This window comes from Mycteria americana, chromosome 2 (assembly GCF_035582795.1).
Source record: "Mycteria americana isolate JAX WOST 10 ecotype Jacksonville Zoo and Gardens chromosome 2, USCA_MyAme_1.0, whole genome shotgun sequence".
Lineage (NCBI taxonomy): Eukaryota > Metazoa > Chordata > Aves > Ciconiiformes > Ciconiidae > Mycteria > Mycteria americana.
Window position 1 is genome coordinate 132,159,846 of NC_134366.1, and position 18,127 is coordinate 132,177,972.

The 18,127-nt window shown below is 36.6% G+C and overlaps 1 protein-coding gene across 1 annotated transcript in view; it reads left to right on the forward strand.

Moving 5' to 3' along the window:
- Nucleotides 1–18,127, forward strand: part of RP1 (RP1 axonemal microtubule associated) — a 183,254-nt gene that overhangs the window by 150,016 nt on the left and 15,111 nt on the right. The window contains exons 45-50 of the mRNA XM_075495462.1: nucleotides 591–717; nucleotides 2,357–2,505; nucleotides 14,436–14,643; nucleotides 16,300–16,359; nucleotides 16,671–16,849; nucleotides 17,394–17,616. Coding sequence (XP_075351577.1) covers nucleotides 591–717; nucleotides 2,357–2,505; nucleotides 14,436–14,643; nucleotides 16,300–16,359; nucleotides 16,671–16,849; nucleotides 17,394–17,616 — 946 coding nt within the window. The remainder of the gene's footprint in view (nucleotides 1–590; nucleotides 718–2,356; nucleotides 2,506–14,435; nucleotides 14,644–16,299; nucleotides 16,360–16,670; nucleotides 16,850–17,393; nucleotides 17,617–18,127) is intronic.

The following is an 18,127-nucleotide window of genomic DNA, read 5'->3' on the forward strand; positions in this document are numbered from 1 at the left end:
TAAGCTACTTAGCTCAGGATCACCCTTGTATTACTTTATATACAAAATTTCATAGAGATTAAAAATATTTAGTAACATACTCTATATATTCATATGATACATATGATACATACAGATATATATACATGCCATAAAACATTCTTAAATTCTGTTTTTCAGTTTTTCCCAGAAACACTTCATTTTCTTTCTCCTGTTACTTAGAATAAGAAAACATTCTGCACTGAAAAATGTTGTGCCATATTGACATTTCTCACAAGCTGAAATGGGCATATCAACACTTCTTTTTCTTCCATATGCTGGATGAATAGGTTACATAAAGGAACCTTTTTGAACCATTCCAAATATTTTTTCCCTTGCTGCAGTCTCTACAGCAATAATGTTGACAACATTTTAATTATTTTTAATTGGGAAAGATAGCTATTCCTTCTCTTTTAAAAGGCTGCTTTCAAAAACATTTTAGAAAAATTTATTTCCTCTTCTTTTTTAATGTTGAGATGATGTGTCATAGCTGTTTAATAGTATGTCTTTTGCTATAGTTTCCATTAGAGCACAACAGATGCTGAAGGTATTTCTTTTTGCTCTTTGCTAAGGTAAAGCTTCAACACAGAGAAAGTAAAAATGTTCTAGAATTTCCATTTTGTCGCAACTTTGCAAATGAAGAAGGAGGAAGAGTGGCTGAGCTTCCAGTTCTCATAGCTGGCTCTCCTTTTCCAGCAGGTTTGTTACAAATCAGAAACACTGGAAAAGATTTGGTCAGTGATGATGGCTAAGATTTTCAGAGCAGTCCAAAGGATTTAGCAGGGACTTCCTATACATTTTAGCTAGTGATGCATGGCTATGTCCAATCCACTCCAGTATTTAAAAAAAAAAAATCTCAGTCCCTGTAACTGAGCACTGTGCATTCAAGTCTGATTGGTATCAGTTTGTTTCATATAAAAGAGCAAGCATACAGCACTAAACATATTTTAAAAGTTTTGAACAGTACTCGGAGTTCAACTTTTTCTTAATAATATGATTTGGTTCTCTCCCAGAGGAAACGAAGGAAATCCAGAGGAAATAACTCTCGTACTGTAATTTCGGATAAGAAGGAGATCCATGGCCCCTCACAACAGAAGCTCATCTGTTTGTGTTCCTAGAATTTCAGGCATTCTTATTCTGTGACCTAGCAGTTATATGTCATGAAACTCTTTCATGCGAGTTGTGCCTTGATCACCTCAAGACTGGATTTTTTTAGTTTGCTTTGTGTTTCTTAGGAGGTTTTATAACCAAAGTTAGTGAAGAATGGAAGAGCTCTTGTCCTAAATGGATATTCTACCATGAGAATATCCCAGTCTCCTCCAAGCGTTTCCCAGGAGTTAAGGGTTTAGATCAATAGCCCAAGTAATCTGTGTATTCCTTGCCTTTTCTGCTGTGCTTTCAAAGCTAGTCTCAAAAAAAGCACTTGGGCAGAAGCTCCTTGAATATAAATTTGAGAAGAGTACTGCTGGGGTATTCCCTGGGAAGGCTCTTTGTCTTTTAAATACTTTAATTTTTTGTCTGGAAGAGCACAGATATGTAAATCTTTACAAATGTTACTCCTCTTTCCAAGGAGCATTTAGCATGGGGACAGATATTTTTTCTTTACCTTCTCCCCATATTTTTTTCTCTTTTTCAATTGAATGCTTTGGGGATGTGGCTTCTTTCTTATTTTGGAGGCCAGATCACCAGTGAGTTATGTATTTCTCTGAGAGTACAAAAAGGTACTTAACATAAACAGTCGTCCCAGAAATGCTCACCTGAAGAGCTGTAAGTAAGATGACATGTCAGAGAACACACAGCGTTTCTGGAAATCCTCTGCTGAGGACAATAGCTGCAACTGGTACGGTGCAGAGCGGCCAGCCACTGTCTGGACCATGATCCAGAGGAAATACAAAAGTTGCCATCTTTCTGGCAGAGTTCAGCTCCAGCTCTGTGAGGCTCAGAGCAGAGATGTGCTTTTGAGTAATTGGGTATCACCCATAGCCTAGGAACTCTTTCATAGGAGTGTTACATATTTAAATGCACGCAAGTGTGTGGTAGAGTATTATTTACATGTTTTTATAACAATTTGTGATGTATTTATTTTTCTTTCATTTTCTCTTCTGCCTGTGTTTCAGGCCCACCCACAAACTATTTAGCTTATTATTCCTTATAATAGTGGTTCTTAAATTTTATTTACAATGGTTCTATGTGCTTTTCTAAGCATTATAATATAGTTTGGCCTTTTGATCACTCTGGGCAGGACCAAAAAAGAAAATATAATAGTAGTAATTTATTAAATAACATGTATTTTAACTGATTAAGCTTCTGTAAGCATTTGATCTCTTTTTCCCAACAGTGAAAAGCTATGTTCTCTATATCACTACGGGAGCACCCCCTGGGTCAGGGACAGATGCAGATGTGTATGTCATGCTGCAAGGCCTTTTGGGAGATACTGGCAGAAGAAAATTAAGCAGAAAAGGAGATGATAATTTCACTAAAGGAAAGGTATAATTTCTGCATGATATTTTCAACTTTTATAACCCAGTCCAATTCACGTGGTCTTAATGGGAGTAGGATAGACTCTATGTAGTCCAGGTTGCAATGCTCTGTGATTATAAGTGCATGTGTATGTGAATATCTGGACCTACCTTATGCGGAAAATACTGATGCTTATGCAGCTGATGCTAACAATACTGATAAAGTAATACAGTGACTATATCAAGTGCTTTTAGCTTCAATTTTGCAAATATTGAAGGTCTTCAGTGACATGTCAGTAGTTTTTCTGCATATTTGCTTAACCATAGAGTTATAAAGATACTCTGTTTCCTTTAATACCTCTTTTCTTCCCATGCTATTCTTCAGACTAAGGCTCCTTTCCCTCCCTTTTGCCTTTCCACTGCCAGTCTACCCCTCAGTCTGGCTCTTGGTCTCTCTCCAGACAGTCAGCCACTACCCTCCATAGTTTTCTTTGGTCTACCAAGAGAGTTATTCACTCACTGTGCAGGAGTGAGTCTTGCAGCTCATAGATGTAGAACAGTCAAAGACCAGCATAGCTGCCAGAGATGCATTTGCCTGAAGCATTGTCAGTGTAAACAGCAATTAGGGGGAATTTAGTTACTGAGTGTGCTGCAGAAACGTGGGTAGATTTACAGCAAAATGCATGTCTTTGACATAAAAACTAGTCCCTGTTGGAAGCTCTGGATAGAGGGAGTGAAATTTTCAGCTAAAAAGGTCACTAGATTTTTTTAAACATGGAATAAACAAAATGTTTGTATTTTCTGCAGATCTTTATATGAAAATAAATTTGAGGATTAAAACTATTTAATAAAGATTGTGAAACAAACACCTGTTATAGAAAATTTGAGTTGGAATAGTTTAGAAAAAGTTTAGAAAAAGAAACACCAGTGTCTCACAACCAGAAATACCGAGCATATTTTACATTAGACAGTGCTACCTGTCTTTCTTATAGTGTGCGCACTCTTCTGCCTTTATGAAATCTCACTGAATACTGTGATTATGGCATCCTAACCTGTCCATTTTTTTTGGAAATATCATGCAGTAAACTATTTCCTTCTGCTGGTGTTGGCTGCCAAACGAATGCGAGTTTCTCTAAGGAAGCGAGCTTGCAAATCAGCTCAGATTGATAACCAAAGCAGAGGCATGATAGGTGGGATTAGGAGGAGCTCAGCTCCTAACTACCCCAGCCTCATTAATTCAGTGGGAGTTGAAGGGGGTCATTATTTTACTGGATTTTACCTACTTGAAACACTTATTCACAAGAAAAGTGAGAGAGTTTAAATCTTTCTTTTTAAGGGACTAAATACTTGTGAATGAGGGTACTCAGTTTTGATAAAGGCACATTTGTCTTCCCTAATGTCAAAATTCAGCTTATGGTTTATCGATAAACTGATTTAATTGGATTTTAGAGCTGCAGTCCTTTTGTCCTCATGGAGTAAAGTTAGTTTAATGTAAGTTTTACTGGATTTCTCCTTAAATCATAATTCCACAAGTGAGCAATCTGATTTCTAGACTGGTAGATTTTAATGAAGGGGCACCAGGGATGCACATCCAGAAATGTTGCCTAAGAGAACAGAAGTGAACTACGAAGTTTCATAACCTGAAGGGTGTTTTTATAGTATTTGCATCTACTTCAGTGTGGCACAGAATTTTACTGTTCTACAGAGTAAGAGGCAGAGCTGGCATGTACCTATCTCTTCATTACTTATTTGACATTTTATAGGAGCAGTGTGTGAATGTAACACAGTATCCTTATACTTCTAAAAGTAGATATCAGAATAGGAATATTTTAGGGCCCTAAAAAGAAAATGTGTGTAGATATGTAATAGAGAAACACAGAAATGTCTTGATTCGCTCCTTGTTCAGTGAAAATAAAGTAAAGGTATTTGATTAATTGACAAAGTGTAAATTGATTCTGCAAGCAAGACTCCTGCCTTTGGAGCAACATTTTGTTCATGACACGTTTTGGAAATTTCCCAATGTTTTCTTCCCTTTGTAAGTAATCTACAAAAAGACTCTCAAGTGTAGAATGTCTCTTTCTATACCAGCCCAATGACATATTGTGCTGAGCACCCCTGCAGTCAGAGAGTCTGGACTTGGTGGTTTAGGGGTTTTGGAGTATAACAGGCAGAATTTGCATTCTGAATCTTCACAGTTGTTCTGACATTTTAAAATGTGCTTTTCCTTGCAATAATTTTCCTCCTGACTATACAGTAACAGCTAGTGAACTGGAACGGTGTTTCTGTTAGAAATCACATCAAAATATGGTGTTAGTCTCACAGAATGTCAGGGCTGCTACAAACAACAGTTTAGCGATGCAGAAATACATAGAAATGTTTAAATGAATTTGACTTTGCAGTAGATTGGAGAGATGCTTCTCTCATTTAACAGGTCTTTTATTTAGATGAGCTGAGTTACATGATAGTAAAAGAATGAATTAGCTTGTTATATCTGAAAAGTTGCTTTGTGTCTTTCCAAAGTCCTTACACCTGTGAAACCATCAGAGAACTGGCAGATAAAGTAATTGCATGATATTAGTAATTCATCAGTAAGCTCCCTGCAGCTCACCCCATGTCTGAGAGAGCAGCACTGTCACCGAGAGAGCTGAGCTTCTGGTGGTCTACTCAGACAAATGAGTGTGAGGACTAGTGCTGCAAGAACCGTATTCTTTCAAATTGCTATGACATTGATGCCTTGTTTGATGTTCTCCTAAAAACTGTAAGGATAGACAAAGCAATCTCAATGCGCTTCTTCATGCAGTTCAGCTTTCATGAAATCCTAATAGTATTTATTCATACTTCATTAGTCAGTTTAAGTCTGATAAATGTTACCAGCTACAAACACTTTTTTGAACCAAGTATACTCATCGCAGACATTCTGTAAAAACCAGGGCCCAGTTGTGTGAAATCTTTATGGTATCTGCATATTGCTTCTGGCACCCATCATTTTTCAGCAAATGAAATTCTTTGTACTTCTTTATATGGTTGTCGATAGACTTGCTGTATGCTCTGTCATATGGCTGTGAGTTACCCATAAATTTCCTCTTTGAGAATGTGGCTTTTTTCAGATGAATTCCATCAAAGCCAGTAAACTACACTGATATTTAAGTATTTTAATCTCTGTTTGATGAAAGTGGCCAGTATTTTAAGCACTCTAAGTTACTGAAACAGTAAAATCTCCTTGAATTCTTACTTCATTCTATTAGTTGTTGAAAAGATATATCCTTTATCCTGCCCTATATTTAGACATCAACTGCTCAGGTTGGTACCATGGTAACTGCAGCACATACAAAAATTTTCAGTGCGAGGTGACTGTTGGTGTTCAGTTTCAGTACGTACAGATTAAGCACTGGCAATTTTAAAAATTACTTCAGGAAGAAATCCACGTGTGCCAAAATACACTAAAAAAGGCCAGGATGTGGGACAGTGTGTGTACTGTGGCCACTAGTAGGAAGTCAATATTTGTCCTCAGCATCCACATCACATAACGTCTAGAATACTACTATTTTGTAACTGCAGATAAACCTTCTTCTTATGGAAAGCATATCTGACATAAGGATTAAATAATTGCAAAATGCCATTGATCCAAATGTATTAATCATAGTGGTAGGCTGCTAGCCAAGTTATTGTAGTACAGATGTGAACAGTAAAATGGTCTGGTCCTCAAGCAGCAGGACTATTCAGATGGAAACTAGGAAAATACAGAATACCATCATAGTGAAGGAAAGACTGGTGGAGGTTGTCAGAAACTCTGAGGAGAAAAGCAGAAAAAGAATGTAACTAAGCTTTATATAACCCTAGAAGACAGTGGCAAATTTCCGAGATATGTGCAGTTCTCAGTGATACCTCCAGGATGGTATTCCCTAGTCAGTAGTTACAGCCAGTTAGTAACAGATTTGTAGGAGGTAGAGCTCTAGCTCTATTACCATTACATACCATTGCAATCACCTAGTTTGCCTACATGACACTGGCCAATGGATTAGAGCTGTGTGAATAATTAATTTTGGTTTCCTGACATATTCTTGCAGGGCAAGAAAAAATGTAAAACTTTGTTACAAAAAATTAAAAATTGGACAAAATTAATGAACACTAAAATTAAGTACTTAGGGGGGGGGGCCTTTCTGACTATATAGAGCTAAAAAATAAATTACATAAATTACATTTCTAAATGTAAACTAGCTTTAGTTCCCTATAATGTACACATTTGTTCTAATGTGATGGTTTGAGCTTCTTCTCCAGAAAGGGAGTGAAGCAGATGCTTCCAGGAGGTGGTTACCTTCTCTCTTTATTTGGAAATTTATCTTAAAATGAAATTAATTCTCCTCAGAGAGTTAGCCAGCAGAAAGCCTGCTGCTTTCTCAGGATTTTACAGGGAAATTAACCAATTGTCTGACTATAGACTTATTTTAGATAGGTGAAGTTGGGTGAGTGAATTCTCTGTCACATTTATTTCAGGTTTTTGATAAACAAGATAATTTTAAAATAAAATACAGCTGACTTTATTGGCTTGATTTATCAAAAATTTTAAAATAGTTATGGTCAATCCAAGACTTCATTTTTCAGTAAATAAAATATTCAACCCTTTTCTTCAATGCAGCAAGAACTGAATTAGCTTCAACTCAAGTTAAATAGTTTAGAAAATATATCTAACTCAGAATATATATCTAACTATATCTAACTTCATCACTTCCAGTGATGAAGTGCTCATCTAGTTGGAAAGTTGTTTCAAAGCTTAAATATCCTTCCTTTTTTAAAAAAAAAATGCACTATTTTCTGTCTAAATTTGTCAAGCTTTAACTTCTAGGAACTGGATTTTGTCACGCTTTTGACTGTTAGCCTGGATAGCGCGCTCACACCAAATTTCTGCTGCCTTTGACAGTATTTATGACAATAAGCAAATCAGTATGCCTTTGACAAGTTAAATAGATTAAGCTGCTTGATTCACTGGAAGGCAGGATTTCCAGTGATTTATTAACTCTCACAAATCTTTTCAGAGCACTCTTCAATTTAGCACCCTACTTCTTCAAGTGCCATAACTAGCCATTGTTTTTGCATCATCTCTGAAATCTTGTTTTCTTCCAGTTGGCTCATAAAAACGTTAAGAGCATAAGCTTATTAACTGGCCTCACCACCATGAAATGTGCTTGAAAATATTCTCCATTTGCAGCTGCACTTGGAGACTTACCAGTTAGACATTTTATTGTCCCATTATCAGCCAGGTTGAGCCCACCTGAGAATCATTTGAATACTGGATTATGGTGTCTTTATCAAAATATTATACAATCATATGCATTACTAAAGTTGAAGAAAATTACATCCATCCTATTTTCTTCGCCTGTTAAACCAGATCTCAAACTTGGACTGTTACTAAACCAGTCCAACAATCAGGCTGCATCAGATGGGTTTAAATTTGTCCAAAGTGATGCCTGGCTTTGGGTTTTTTTTTGTTTTGGTTTGGGTTTTTTAATTTCTGTTGTGTAATAGAATGTGTTTTTACAGATTTGGAGGTGGCTGATGATATTAGTCTCTGCAGCAGTCCTTCTGCATTTTATTAAATGCATTTTACTTGAAGTCTGATTGAAATGTCTTTTACAAGTTAGTTGAATGGTCATAGCTGCTGATTATTATAATGTATCACTATTCTTTCTTATCCTGTTGCTGTTCTACGCATACAAATCCTGTTTCAAAAAGATTCTGTTCCAGTTGTACTAAGAAAATTAACACAAGGTCAGTTCAGACCAAATATTATTTGGGGTTTTTTTACTGCCCCTATTCTTTCATTTATTTTTCACTAATCTTGTTGAAGATGGATGAACCATGATAATTGTAGGTTATCAGAAACCTCTAATTATTCATTCACTGTAATTCAAATTAATTTTATTTTTTCATGTAAAGATAAAGTTTTTCAATGAATTTCTGGATGAGAATTTAACATAAAACAAAAACATGCTTGCAAAAATATGTGACTTTAGGAGGAAGTTCAGGGTTGGCTTTTTCAGATGCATGGAAAACCCTGTTTTTAAAGAAGTGTTTGTGCAGAACACAGATTACAAGATGCTGAGGTCACAGGCAGATGCACTGTTCATCCTTCCACTGAGCTGGGCGAAGACAGTACTGCTACCAGTGCTTGTCCTCACTGCTGCTTACCACCCAAAGTTTTCACCCCTTAAGTCTGCTGGCACAGTGACATTCACTCTGTCCAAATGTTTATTTAGTTTAAGCAATTAATATTGTTAATAATTTGGGCTTTTCCACTTGGTCTATCTTGATAATACTTGGCTGGAGAGAAGCTGATGGTGTGGTTATGCTGGCACAGCTAAAAAGGTGATAATCTTGATCTAAGAGAAGGTAGTGATGTGACAAGCATTTGGGAAAGGGTGGGGGAGTTCAGTTCAGCACAACTGGAAGAGCTCATGGGACCACGGTGTGAAGGGTAACGTCTCAGCAAAAGTTATTTTTCTCATTGGTCTCCTTCTACAGGAACGTTCAGATGCTGTTTCTGGTCCCAGTGTTACAGAGGCCTTTATTTTGCCTCCTAGTGCTGGCTAAAACTCTTTTGTCTTCAGTGGACTTTCTCCAGATTAACAAGTGAGATCAAAATAATCAGGCAGCAAATCAATAGGTTTGCTAAGCTTAATAGAAAAGGTCCTTTATCTAGACACTCTAACTCCTTTTCCAATAAAAGCCTATTAAAATGATAGCAACATTAGCAGTATGGGAAATCACTTGTGCATACAGGTTGATGAAATTAAGCATATGGTGTGTCTTGACTTGCCATTTTCAGTTCTGCTGGGAATGTCGTCATTAACCAACCATCAAGTCTCAATACTGAGCCTATAAAATGATTGGCATTTATAAAGGTAAATATTGCATAGTGTCTGTTCAAATGCTTTTTCTGCTACACAAGCTATTGCAACTGCTACAGACAGCGATATGTTGCCAGTGCTGACACTGAAGAGCACTGAATAAAGTCAAACCAGGTCATAGATTCAAAGGAAATGCTCAGAACATGGGGCCCAGGATAAAAAGAAACATTGGAAGAAAATCTGAAAAGGGGTTAACAAAAATTAAACTTTAAATAGTCTGAAAGGGTTGCTGGAATGATTGTTTTTAAGGAATTTTTCAGTGCTTATTTTCTTATTCAAGAAATATGAAAAGTGTCAATTCTGGTTTTGCTAGGGGAGCTCTTCTGGGTCACAGAGGATGTACGGCTCTCACATTGTCAGTCTCAGTTGCTCAGTCTTGGAGAGTATCTTTCTTTCTCCAGACAGTGTTAGTTAAGAAAATTTAGTGGGCTGTACATACACACAAATTGTTTTAATACTATTCCAAGAAAATTCAATATAAACTCTCCTGAATTAGACGATATGTATCAATATTTAAGGTGGCTTTTCTCCATTCAAACTTAATTTGCTAGCAGTAACTAAAAAACAATTAACATTTTTCCCTAAGGAATAATGAAAAAGACAAGTTTTATATTCTGTAGGTTTACCTATCTTCTGTGTGTTTTCTCCCTCTCTCTTTCTCTTTTTGCAGAAGAATTAACCCTCCAGTAACTTAAAAGGTCCCCGTTTGTAAATCAGATAAGAGATAGAGTGTCATGTGACATACAGGACCTGTCAACAACTCAAATATTTCCTATGTTTTATGACTAATCCACGGTCTGAAATGAATCCACAAAAATATTAGCTAAATTATTAATAATGATTCCTTTTCTTAAAATTATAATGACATGTATGTCATAATCTGTCTGCAGACAGCTTGCGAGGGGAAAAGTGGATTAAATTTGGTAAATAAATTGTCTCTAGCAAATTGTTCATCTAGCTCTAACAATTATAGTTGCTGCTCTTTCTCTATTCTTTTTTGGTCTCTTGACTACAATAAAGCTCATTACACCACGTAGATTTTCAAATGTACACATAAAGAGAAAATGTAATCTTCTCTGTGGAGTTGTGCTGGTTTTGGCTGGGGTAGAGTTAATTTTCTTCACAGTAGCTAGTATGGGGCTGTGGTTTGGATTTGTGCTGGAAACAGGGTTGATAACACAGGGATGTTTTAGTCACTGCTGAGCAGTGCTTACACAGAGTCAAGGCCTTTTCTGCTCCTCACCCCACCCCACCAGCGAGGAGGCTGGGGGTGCACAAGAAGCTGGGAGGGGACACGGCTGGGACAGCTGACCCCAACTGGCCAAAGGGCTATTTCATACCATATGACATCATGCTCAGCATACAAACTGGGGACATTAGGAGTTTGTCATCCCAAGTAACTGTTACGCATGATGGAGCCCTGCTTTCCTGGAGATGGCTGAACACCTGCCTGCCCGTGGGAAGGAGTGAATTCCTTGCTTTGCTTTGCCTGTGTGCACAGCTTTCACTTTCCCTATTAAACTGTCTTTATCTCAGCTCAGGGGTTTTCTCACTTACCCTTCCAATTCTCTCCCCCATCCCACCAGGGGGGAGTGAGCAAGCTGCTGTGCGGTGCTTAGTTGCCAGCTGGGGCTAAACCATGACATGAGTTTACCCCAGTTGTCACAATTCCTAGTCTAGTTAATAGTTTTTCAACTTGCAGTTTATTAGATGGTTGAATCATCTGCAAATTTGACCATGGATTTCTGAGATTGTACATGCTCTAAAAAGGGCTCGTTAAAATTGCACATTGGCAAATGATGAAGTAGTGTGTCTAATGCAAACTAAACATCAAAGTCTTCACAAATGTTTATTCATCCAAAATATACCTATTTTCAGAGCAGAAAGGATTTGGAAAACCTTTCATGCATTACCTAACTTGCTGTTACCTGTGGCTGAATTATCCAGGTTATGAATAACCCATAGTACGTGCTGCACCTGTGTTATTAAGTGCTTTCAGAAACACTACCACTAGGGAGAATGGTGTACAAATACTTTTGCTGATGTTGTGTAAAGTTTTTCTAGTTTAATAGAGTTTATTAACTGAAAGGCTTAGTGCAAGTCAAACCCAACTATCCTTCTGGAGACAGCACAAGTCTAGAAGTCTGTAGAATATTGTCTGTATTTTTCCTTTTTTCCTAACTCTCTCTCCTTTCCAAAAGTGGATCACTGACAACAGATTTTTTGGAGATGCTGATGATAGTGTCACTAAATTAGTCATCCTCTGGAAAACTTTTCTCTTAAAAAGAAATCTATTCTAACACGTATTCTAATCTGACAAAAGCTTCCTCATATGTTTCCAATAAAATAAATAATGCATTAATATAAGCATAACCATTTACAAGGACAAGCAGTAATTTTTAAGATAAATTTTCACATTTTGGCAACTTAAAATATTTATTTCCTAACAGAGACAGGGGTCTGTATATTTCTTACTTGAGTTTATCTGTGTTTTTCACCCATTTCTAGCCTGTGTATTTTTAATACATTTTATTTAATAAGTGTAATAAGCTATTATATTTTATTTAAGTATGATGCTATAACTTTACCAATCCAATTAAAGATAGAATAAAGAGTGATTGAACTTATATCGCAATTAAGGTAAATTATGAGTTCAGATTAATGGTATTCAATAATCAAATTAGTCCAATAGGTAATAAAATATAATCGTGGTGATGGCACTAAACATTACTTTTTTGACTTAACTATGGAAAATATGAAGAGGAGCCTTCTTCCCTGCAGTCCTGCACTCCATCTAGAATTTCAGCCCTTCCAATGTATTTGCTCCTTTGCCGAAGGACATCATTATCCTGAGAACCTTCATTTCCATCTTATGCTTTTGCCAGTCTAAATTCTCTAAGCAGCTGATAACCTTGACTCATTGTAAGGAAGTATAGCTATTCAAGTGCCTCTTTAACACTTTCTCCTTAAAATCATTGTCAGCTTGCTGTTCTCATTTTCCCCTTTCACACGATAACATAGGGGTGACAGTGCAGATGTGATGGGTAGACGATGCACTACGGCAGTTTTTGAATAACGCTACCCTTCAGTCTAGAAGAAGCCATGGAGTAATTCAATGACAGGTTGGTGATTATTTTTAGGAAGCTGTTAAAGGTGTAGTTCACAAACACACACATTCATATGTACATATATGAATGAAAAATGAGAAAGAAAACTTAAAGGTAACCCACCAAGACCAGAGCCGAAGGAAAACATTTGAATTTTTTCTGTTTCTGGAGATTTTTTTTTTTTTTAAATAGGTGGTCATATATTATCTGCAATTTCGAGCTCAATATTTTAATTCATGGTGGGTCTCATTAAGTTGCAAGTTGGTCAGGCTGGTCTTGTTGGTGACACAAATCTTTCATCAGTTCTTCACTTGGAAAACCTGTCCAGGGAAGACACAGACCTGTGGCTGATGGAGCAAGAGAATTGCTTTTGTCTGTTTCGTCTCTGCATAGTCCTTTGAATAAGGATTTTTGCCCTCTTGCTCTGGCTAAGCAACTTCAGCATGGATTAGGTTGAGAAGACTTCTCAGGACTCAAGTGTTTCTAATCATTATTGCAAACCAGTCCCCTCAAAAACATCTTTATATCTCTAAATCGTGCTGGAAATTCCATCATAAATAACACTAGATTTTACCAGTTATCAACCCTAATAGAAATGAGATGATAATTCATAAATCTATAAAGCAAAACAGGTGGAAGGTCTCTATGCCAAGAAATTAATCTCTGTTTTTCAGCTGAGGAAGTAGGTGTAAGACCCACAAAAAGCCAAAATCACATATTGTGAAAATGTTTCATGTCGGACCTCTCACCATTTTCTTTAGGCAACTGTCCTGGTTTCGGCTGGGATAGAGTTAATTTTCTTCCTCATAGCTGGTATAGTGCTTGGTATAGTTTTGGACTTAGCATGAGAATAATGCTGATAACACACTGATGTTTTAGTTGTTGCTAAGTGGTGCTTATACTAGTCAAGGACTTCTCAGCTTCCCGTGCTCTGCCAGGGGCACCCCAACTGGCTGAATGGCTATTCCATACCATATGCTGTCATGCTCAGTATAGAAACTGGGGGGGAGTTGGCTGGGGAGGAGCGATCGCTGCTCGGGGATGGGCTGGGCGTCAGTCAGTGGGTGGTGAGCAATTGCATTGTGCAACGCTTGCTTTGTACATTCTTCTATTATTATTATTATTATTATTATTATTATTATTATTATTATTATTGTTGTTGTTGTTGTTGTTATTATTATTATTATTTTCTCTTCCTCTGCTGTCCTATTAAAATATCTTTATCTCAACCCACGGGTTTTACTTTTTTTTTCTGATTCTCTCCCCCATCCCACCAGGGGTGGGGAGGCTGAGCAAGCAGCTGTGTGGTGCCTAGTTGCTGACTGGGTTTAAACAACGACAGGATCTTACTTCAGTGCTCTCAACATTTTAAAAATATTGTGGACTTTTTAACTGACAGAGAATAGTTGAAGTAATTTAACTAATATTTAATATTTTTCCTTAAATTCAATTAATTTTATTAAAACTAACCTACAAGTATTAATTCAAATCTGGGACCAAGTTTGTTATTCTTTCCTAAGAGAATAAAATACCATTCTGTGATGTTCACTTCCGCCCTTCTCATTCCCTGCATTTCATCCCTCAAAAGGGAGCCCTGGGGGTCTATTTTGTTGAGAGTAAGAGATGGGTAGATCGTATCCCTGTAAATTATTAAATGTGAAATTTGTGAAGGAAAATCTCTCAGGAAGTTAGCATGAGCAACTGATTGATCTGTGTGGAGAAACTGAGGTGTCTTAGCAGTAAATTGCAGAACCACAAAGGAAATACTGCTTAATGCAAGACTTCAGCATCTTTAAACTTGTCATCTCTGGTTCTGTTGATATTTATTGAATTAGTGAAAAAAAAAAAAATCCTGATTTTCCTCGCACTTTCGTATTTCAAAATACACTATTAATTTATTTTGATGGTTCTGTTTCCATATGTCTTTTTGATTCTGAATTTTTCAGGTGGATGTTTTTCAAGTGGAAGCAGTAGATGTTGGGACTCTGCAAGGGATGGTGGTTGAAAAAGGGAAAGGCTCTGACTGGCTTCTGGAAAAGATCATTGTGAAAGAGTCACCAGCTGCAGGGACAGAAACATTGTTTATGGCTCAAACATGGCTAAAAGACAGACGCGATGCAAAAAGATTTGCCTCAGTAACTCTGAATGCCACAGGTCAATATTATCTTCAAATTATCATTCGCTAAGAAATTCATTCCAAACTGCAGAATGCAGCTATGTGATTTGCTTCTATAAACAAGTTATGGTTTAAAATATTCCAGCAGACCATTGTCATTACATAGGGAATTAGTGTGTCTGAACACTGTTGGTTTTTAGTACTATTTAATAACCACTATTTGCCAGAGGATAATTTCTGCTTTGTTACTCCAGATTTACAGTGGCATAAATGGCAACAAATTTGGCCTATTCTCTTTACAAATTGCTGCCTCTCCAAGTCTTGCTTCTACTTTGCCGCTTGCAAACAATTTTTTAAGCCTTGTATACTTCTGCTGGCTACTTGCCAGGCGTAGTAGAAGTGAGGTAAATAGTAGGGCAAACTACGTTTAAGCAGTGGAGAAAACAGCTGCATTGTATTCAAGAAGACTGTTTTACATTATTTATGCCACACTGTTCGGATAGCTTTTGCCAGAAACTGGGCACGCTTTTGGCTGACGCTGTGTGGGTAATCAGTCCACAGAGAAGCAGTTTTGACCCCACGGCCTGTGGCTGCACTCTTTGTCAAGACAAGAAGGGAACGTGCATCTTCCCTCCCTGTGCTGTGGTTTCAATACAAACACAACCTGGTGTGCAAGCCAGGAGGGAACCACAGCACACCCCAACCAGATCAGCAGGCAACCAAAGCCCAGTATGTACCTTTAAGACTGATGTATTTCTTACGATCCTGCCCCTAAGAGAAGTAAATAGACAGTATAGATGAGTCCTTAGATTACAGAAAATATTCTAGTTCTTTTCCTCCTAACTCCCAGGGCATCTCTGCTTGCCACAGCGGCATTGGCATGATGGTACTTGTCCAGCAATTAGCCTATTGAGACTGAGTAGATTTCCAGTGCAATCCATTTCCTCTGCTTTATCACCTCTAACTTTTGATCATTTGAAACCCAAAAAGAAAAGGAGGAAGCTGTTATTGTGCCAAAGCAAATAATTTCAGCTTTGGTTTAGATTGTGTGTTGGGACTTTTCTGAATAAAATATAGGAATATTTAGTGAATTTAAAGTTATATAACATGGTTTTATTCAAATAATAATAAAAAAGTTTCTGTTTCTACCAGAATGCATTGATTTGGTAGGAGAAAGTGTTCCTGTGAGGTTTTTTATACAACAATTGGCAAACCCAAACTTGGCTGTGAGCTCAAAAGAAGGCTTTCCATCTTTGGTTCAGGCCTCTATCTAATGTTTACAAATAGTTTTGGTCTATATCAAATCCCACTGGAATCAATGGCAGCTGATGTCAGTGGGAGGAACATCAGCCCCTAAAATGGGCATTAAAAACATCCAATTAGTTCTGATTCATCCAGAGCATAAATTGTATAAATGAAACAGAAATGCTTTAAAATGAAAAAGACTTCAATCTTCATGTTACAGCCATTTCATAGTAAAGAGATAGCTCTAGAGTCAGTTCATTAAATAGGATGATATGTAGGAGATGATGCTTAAGTAGAAAATCACATTGTGCACTTCCTAGTTAAATCTTTAATCTAAATGATACAATACTCAGTCAATTGCCTCACTAGAGATGAATACAGGCATTTATTATCATTTAGACACTGTTCTACAAAAGTATTAATTTGGTCTTCAATCTTTTTTTAATTAGAAATTCAGGAGAGGAGGAGCATTTCTGCCTGGGCGTTAGGAAAAGAGCAAATGAATTCAGGTATAGCTTCTGCCATTACATCAACTGTTTCATTAATCAATTCTGAAATAATAATGTGAGAATATTTTCATCACAATATGTCATTACACTTACTAGTACTGACAATATTTTCCCCTTTGTAATAGTAAGAAACAGCAATATACCTAGGAAGCTGATCAGCACGCAGATGAAGTGCTTATGTATTAATTCTCCCCATGTAGACTAAGACAAGTCTTGGGAATTTTATCTCAGATACCTTGGTTAACATATGAAAACAGAAACAACTTTAATCTTTTTTTTTCCTTTTATTTTCCTTTTTTTTTTTTGTTCAGAAGGCAGATGGAGGATTTATTTCACAAAACATCAAGAAGAAACAAAAACAGACTTTGAAAAGTTGTCAGAAAATATATCCAAGTTGGTTGTGGTTTTTTATGGAAGCAACGGCAAGTCAAATCCGGTTTCCATGGAAAACAAAGTGGAACATCAGGCTAAGAACCAAATAGCATATGATGTAAAATAATATATAGATTTGTCTATATTTAAATTTTCTTCCAGTTTCCTTTTAAGGAGAAATAATCATGTAGTGCTGTAAATATTGCAGATATTATTGTTTAAATATTCAAGAAAAGCAGAACTGAAATTTTCAGTTGCACACCAGATTTCATTTTTAATTTTTGGCTTTCTCAAGTTCATGATGATCAAGCATATTCTTCTTTTTTTTTGTCAAGAAATAGTCATAGTTAATAATGCATATCAATTTAAATGGCATTAACATTAAGTATTCACATTTAGAAATCAGTGCAGTATGTAATTTGAATTTGATAGAATAATTACAATGAATGCCCCTAGAGTATAATATTTCCATAAGTGCTTACAGTCAACCTGGTCCTGCTGCCTTTGAACTCAATGGGACTTTTAGCACCAAGGCTGATGAAAATGGGGCTAGGTCCGTGCTGACCCCTTTAGATAAAACTCCCTCTCTTCCTGTAAATTAGCTACGCATATATCTATATATCTCTGTTTGGATGCTAACTCATTGTTTTGTTGCTTCCTAGATACATTTAACATCTGATTTGGGAATGATTTATAAAGTAAGGCTTGGTCTCCAGAGTTTGGAAAACAGCATATCCCAGTTGTCTCTTTGTCACTTTAAAATGCAGAACACATCAACCCTGGATACCTTTAGTCTCACCATAAATAAAACACTTCCTCTTTCTCTTAATGGAGACAGATGGATTGAATTCCCTGTAGAGTGGCCATTAAAAGAAGCACTCTCTGGTAGGTATAAATCTACTTTAAAGCAGTAGAGTGGTCAGGAGGTTAACACGACCTAATATTACAATTGAAACCTTTATCAAAACAGAAAATTTTATTGTCTTTATTTAATGATTCATAAAGTCTGGATAAGAATTTAAAATGTATGAAGGAAAATATTATCCACTCAGCTTAATTTCTGTACCATAAAGTGGGAAATGCAATATTCATTTGATTGCACAGAATCATTATTATACACTACAAAGAACAGTTTATAAGAAATACCCCTTTCTTGCAATATTGTAATATTTCTACTCTCCTTTGTTTAGTCCTCAGCTGCTCATATTACTGACATTAAAACATGATTTTTTTATAGCTCATTTACTATTAAGCGATTTTTTGTTTGCACATTTCAAACAAGATTCTCAGTAAATAACAGCTCAAAACTACATATAAGCATCAGCTTTATTACCTTTATACACTCCAAATATTTATGCCTGTTAAAATTAGCTCAATAATTGTCTTACATACGTTA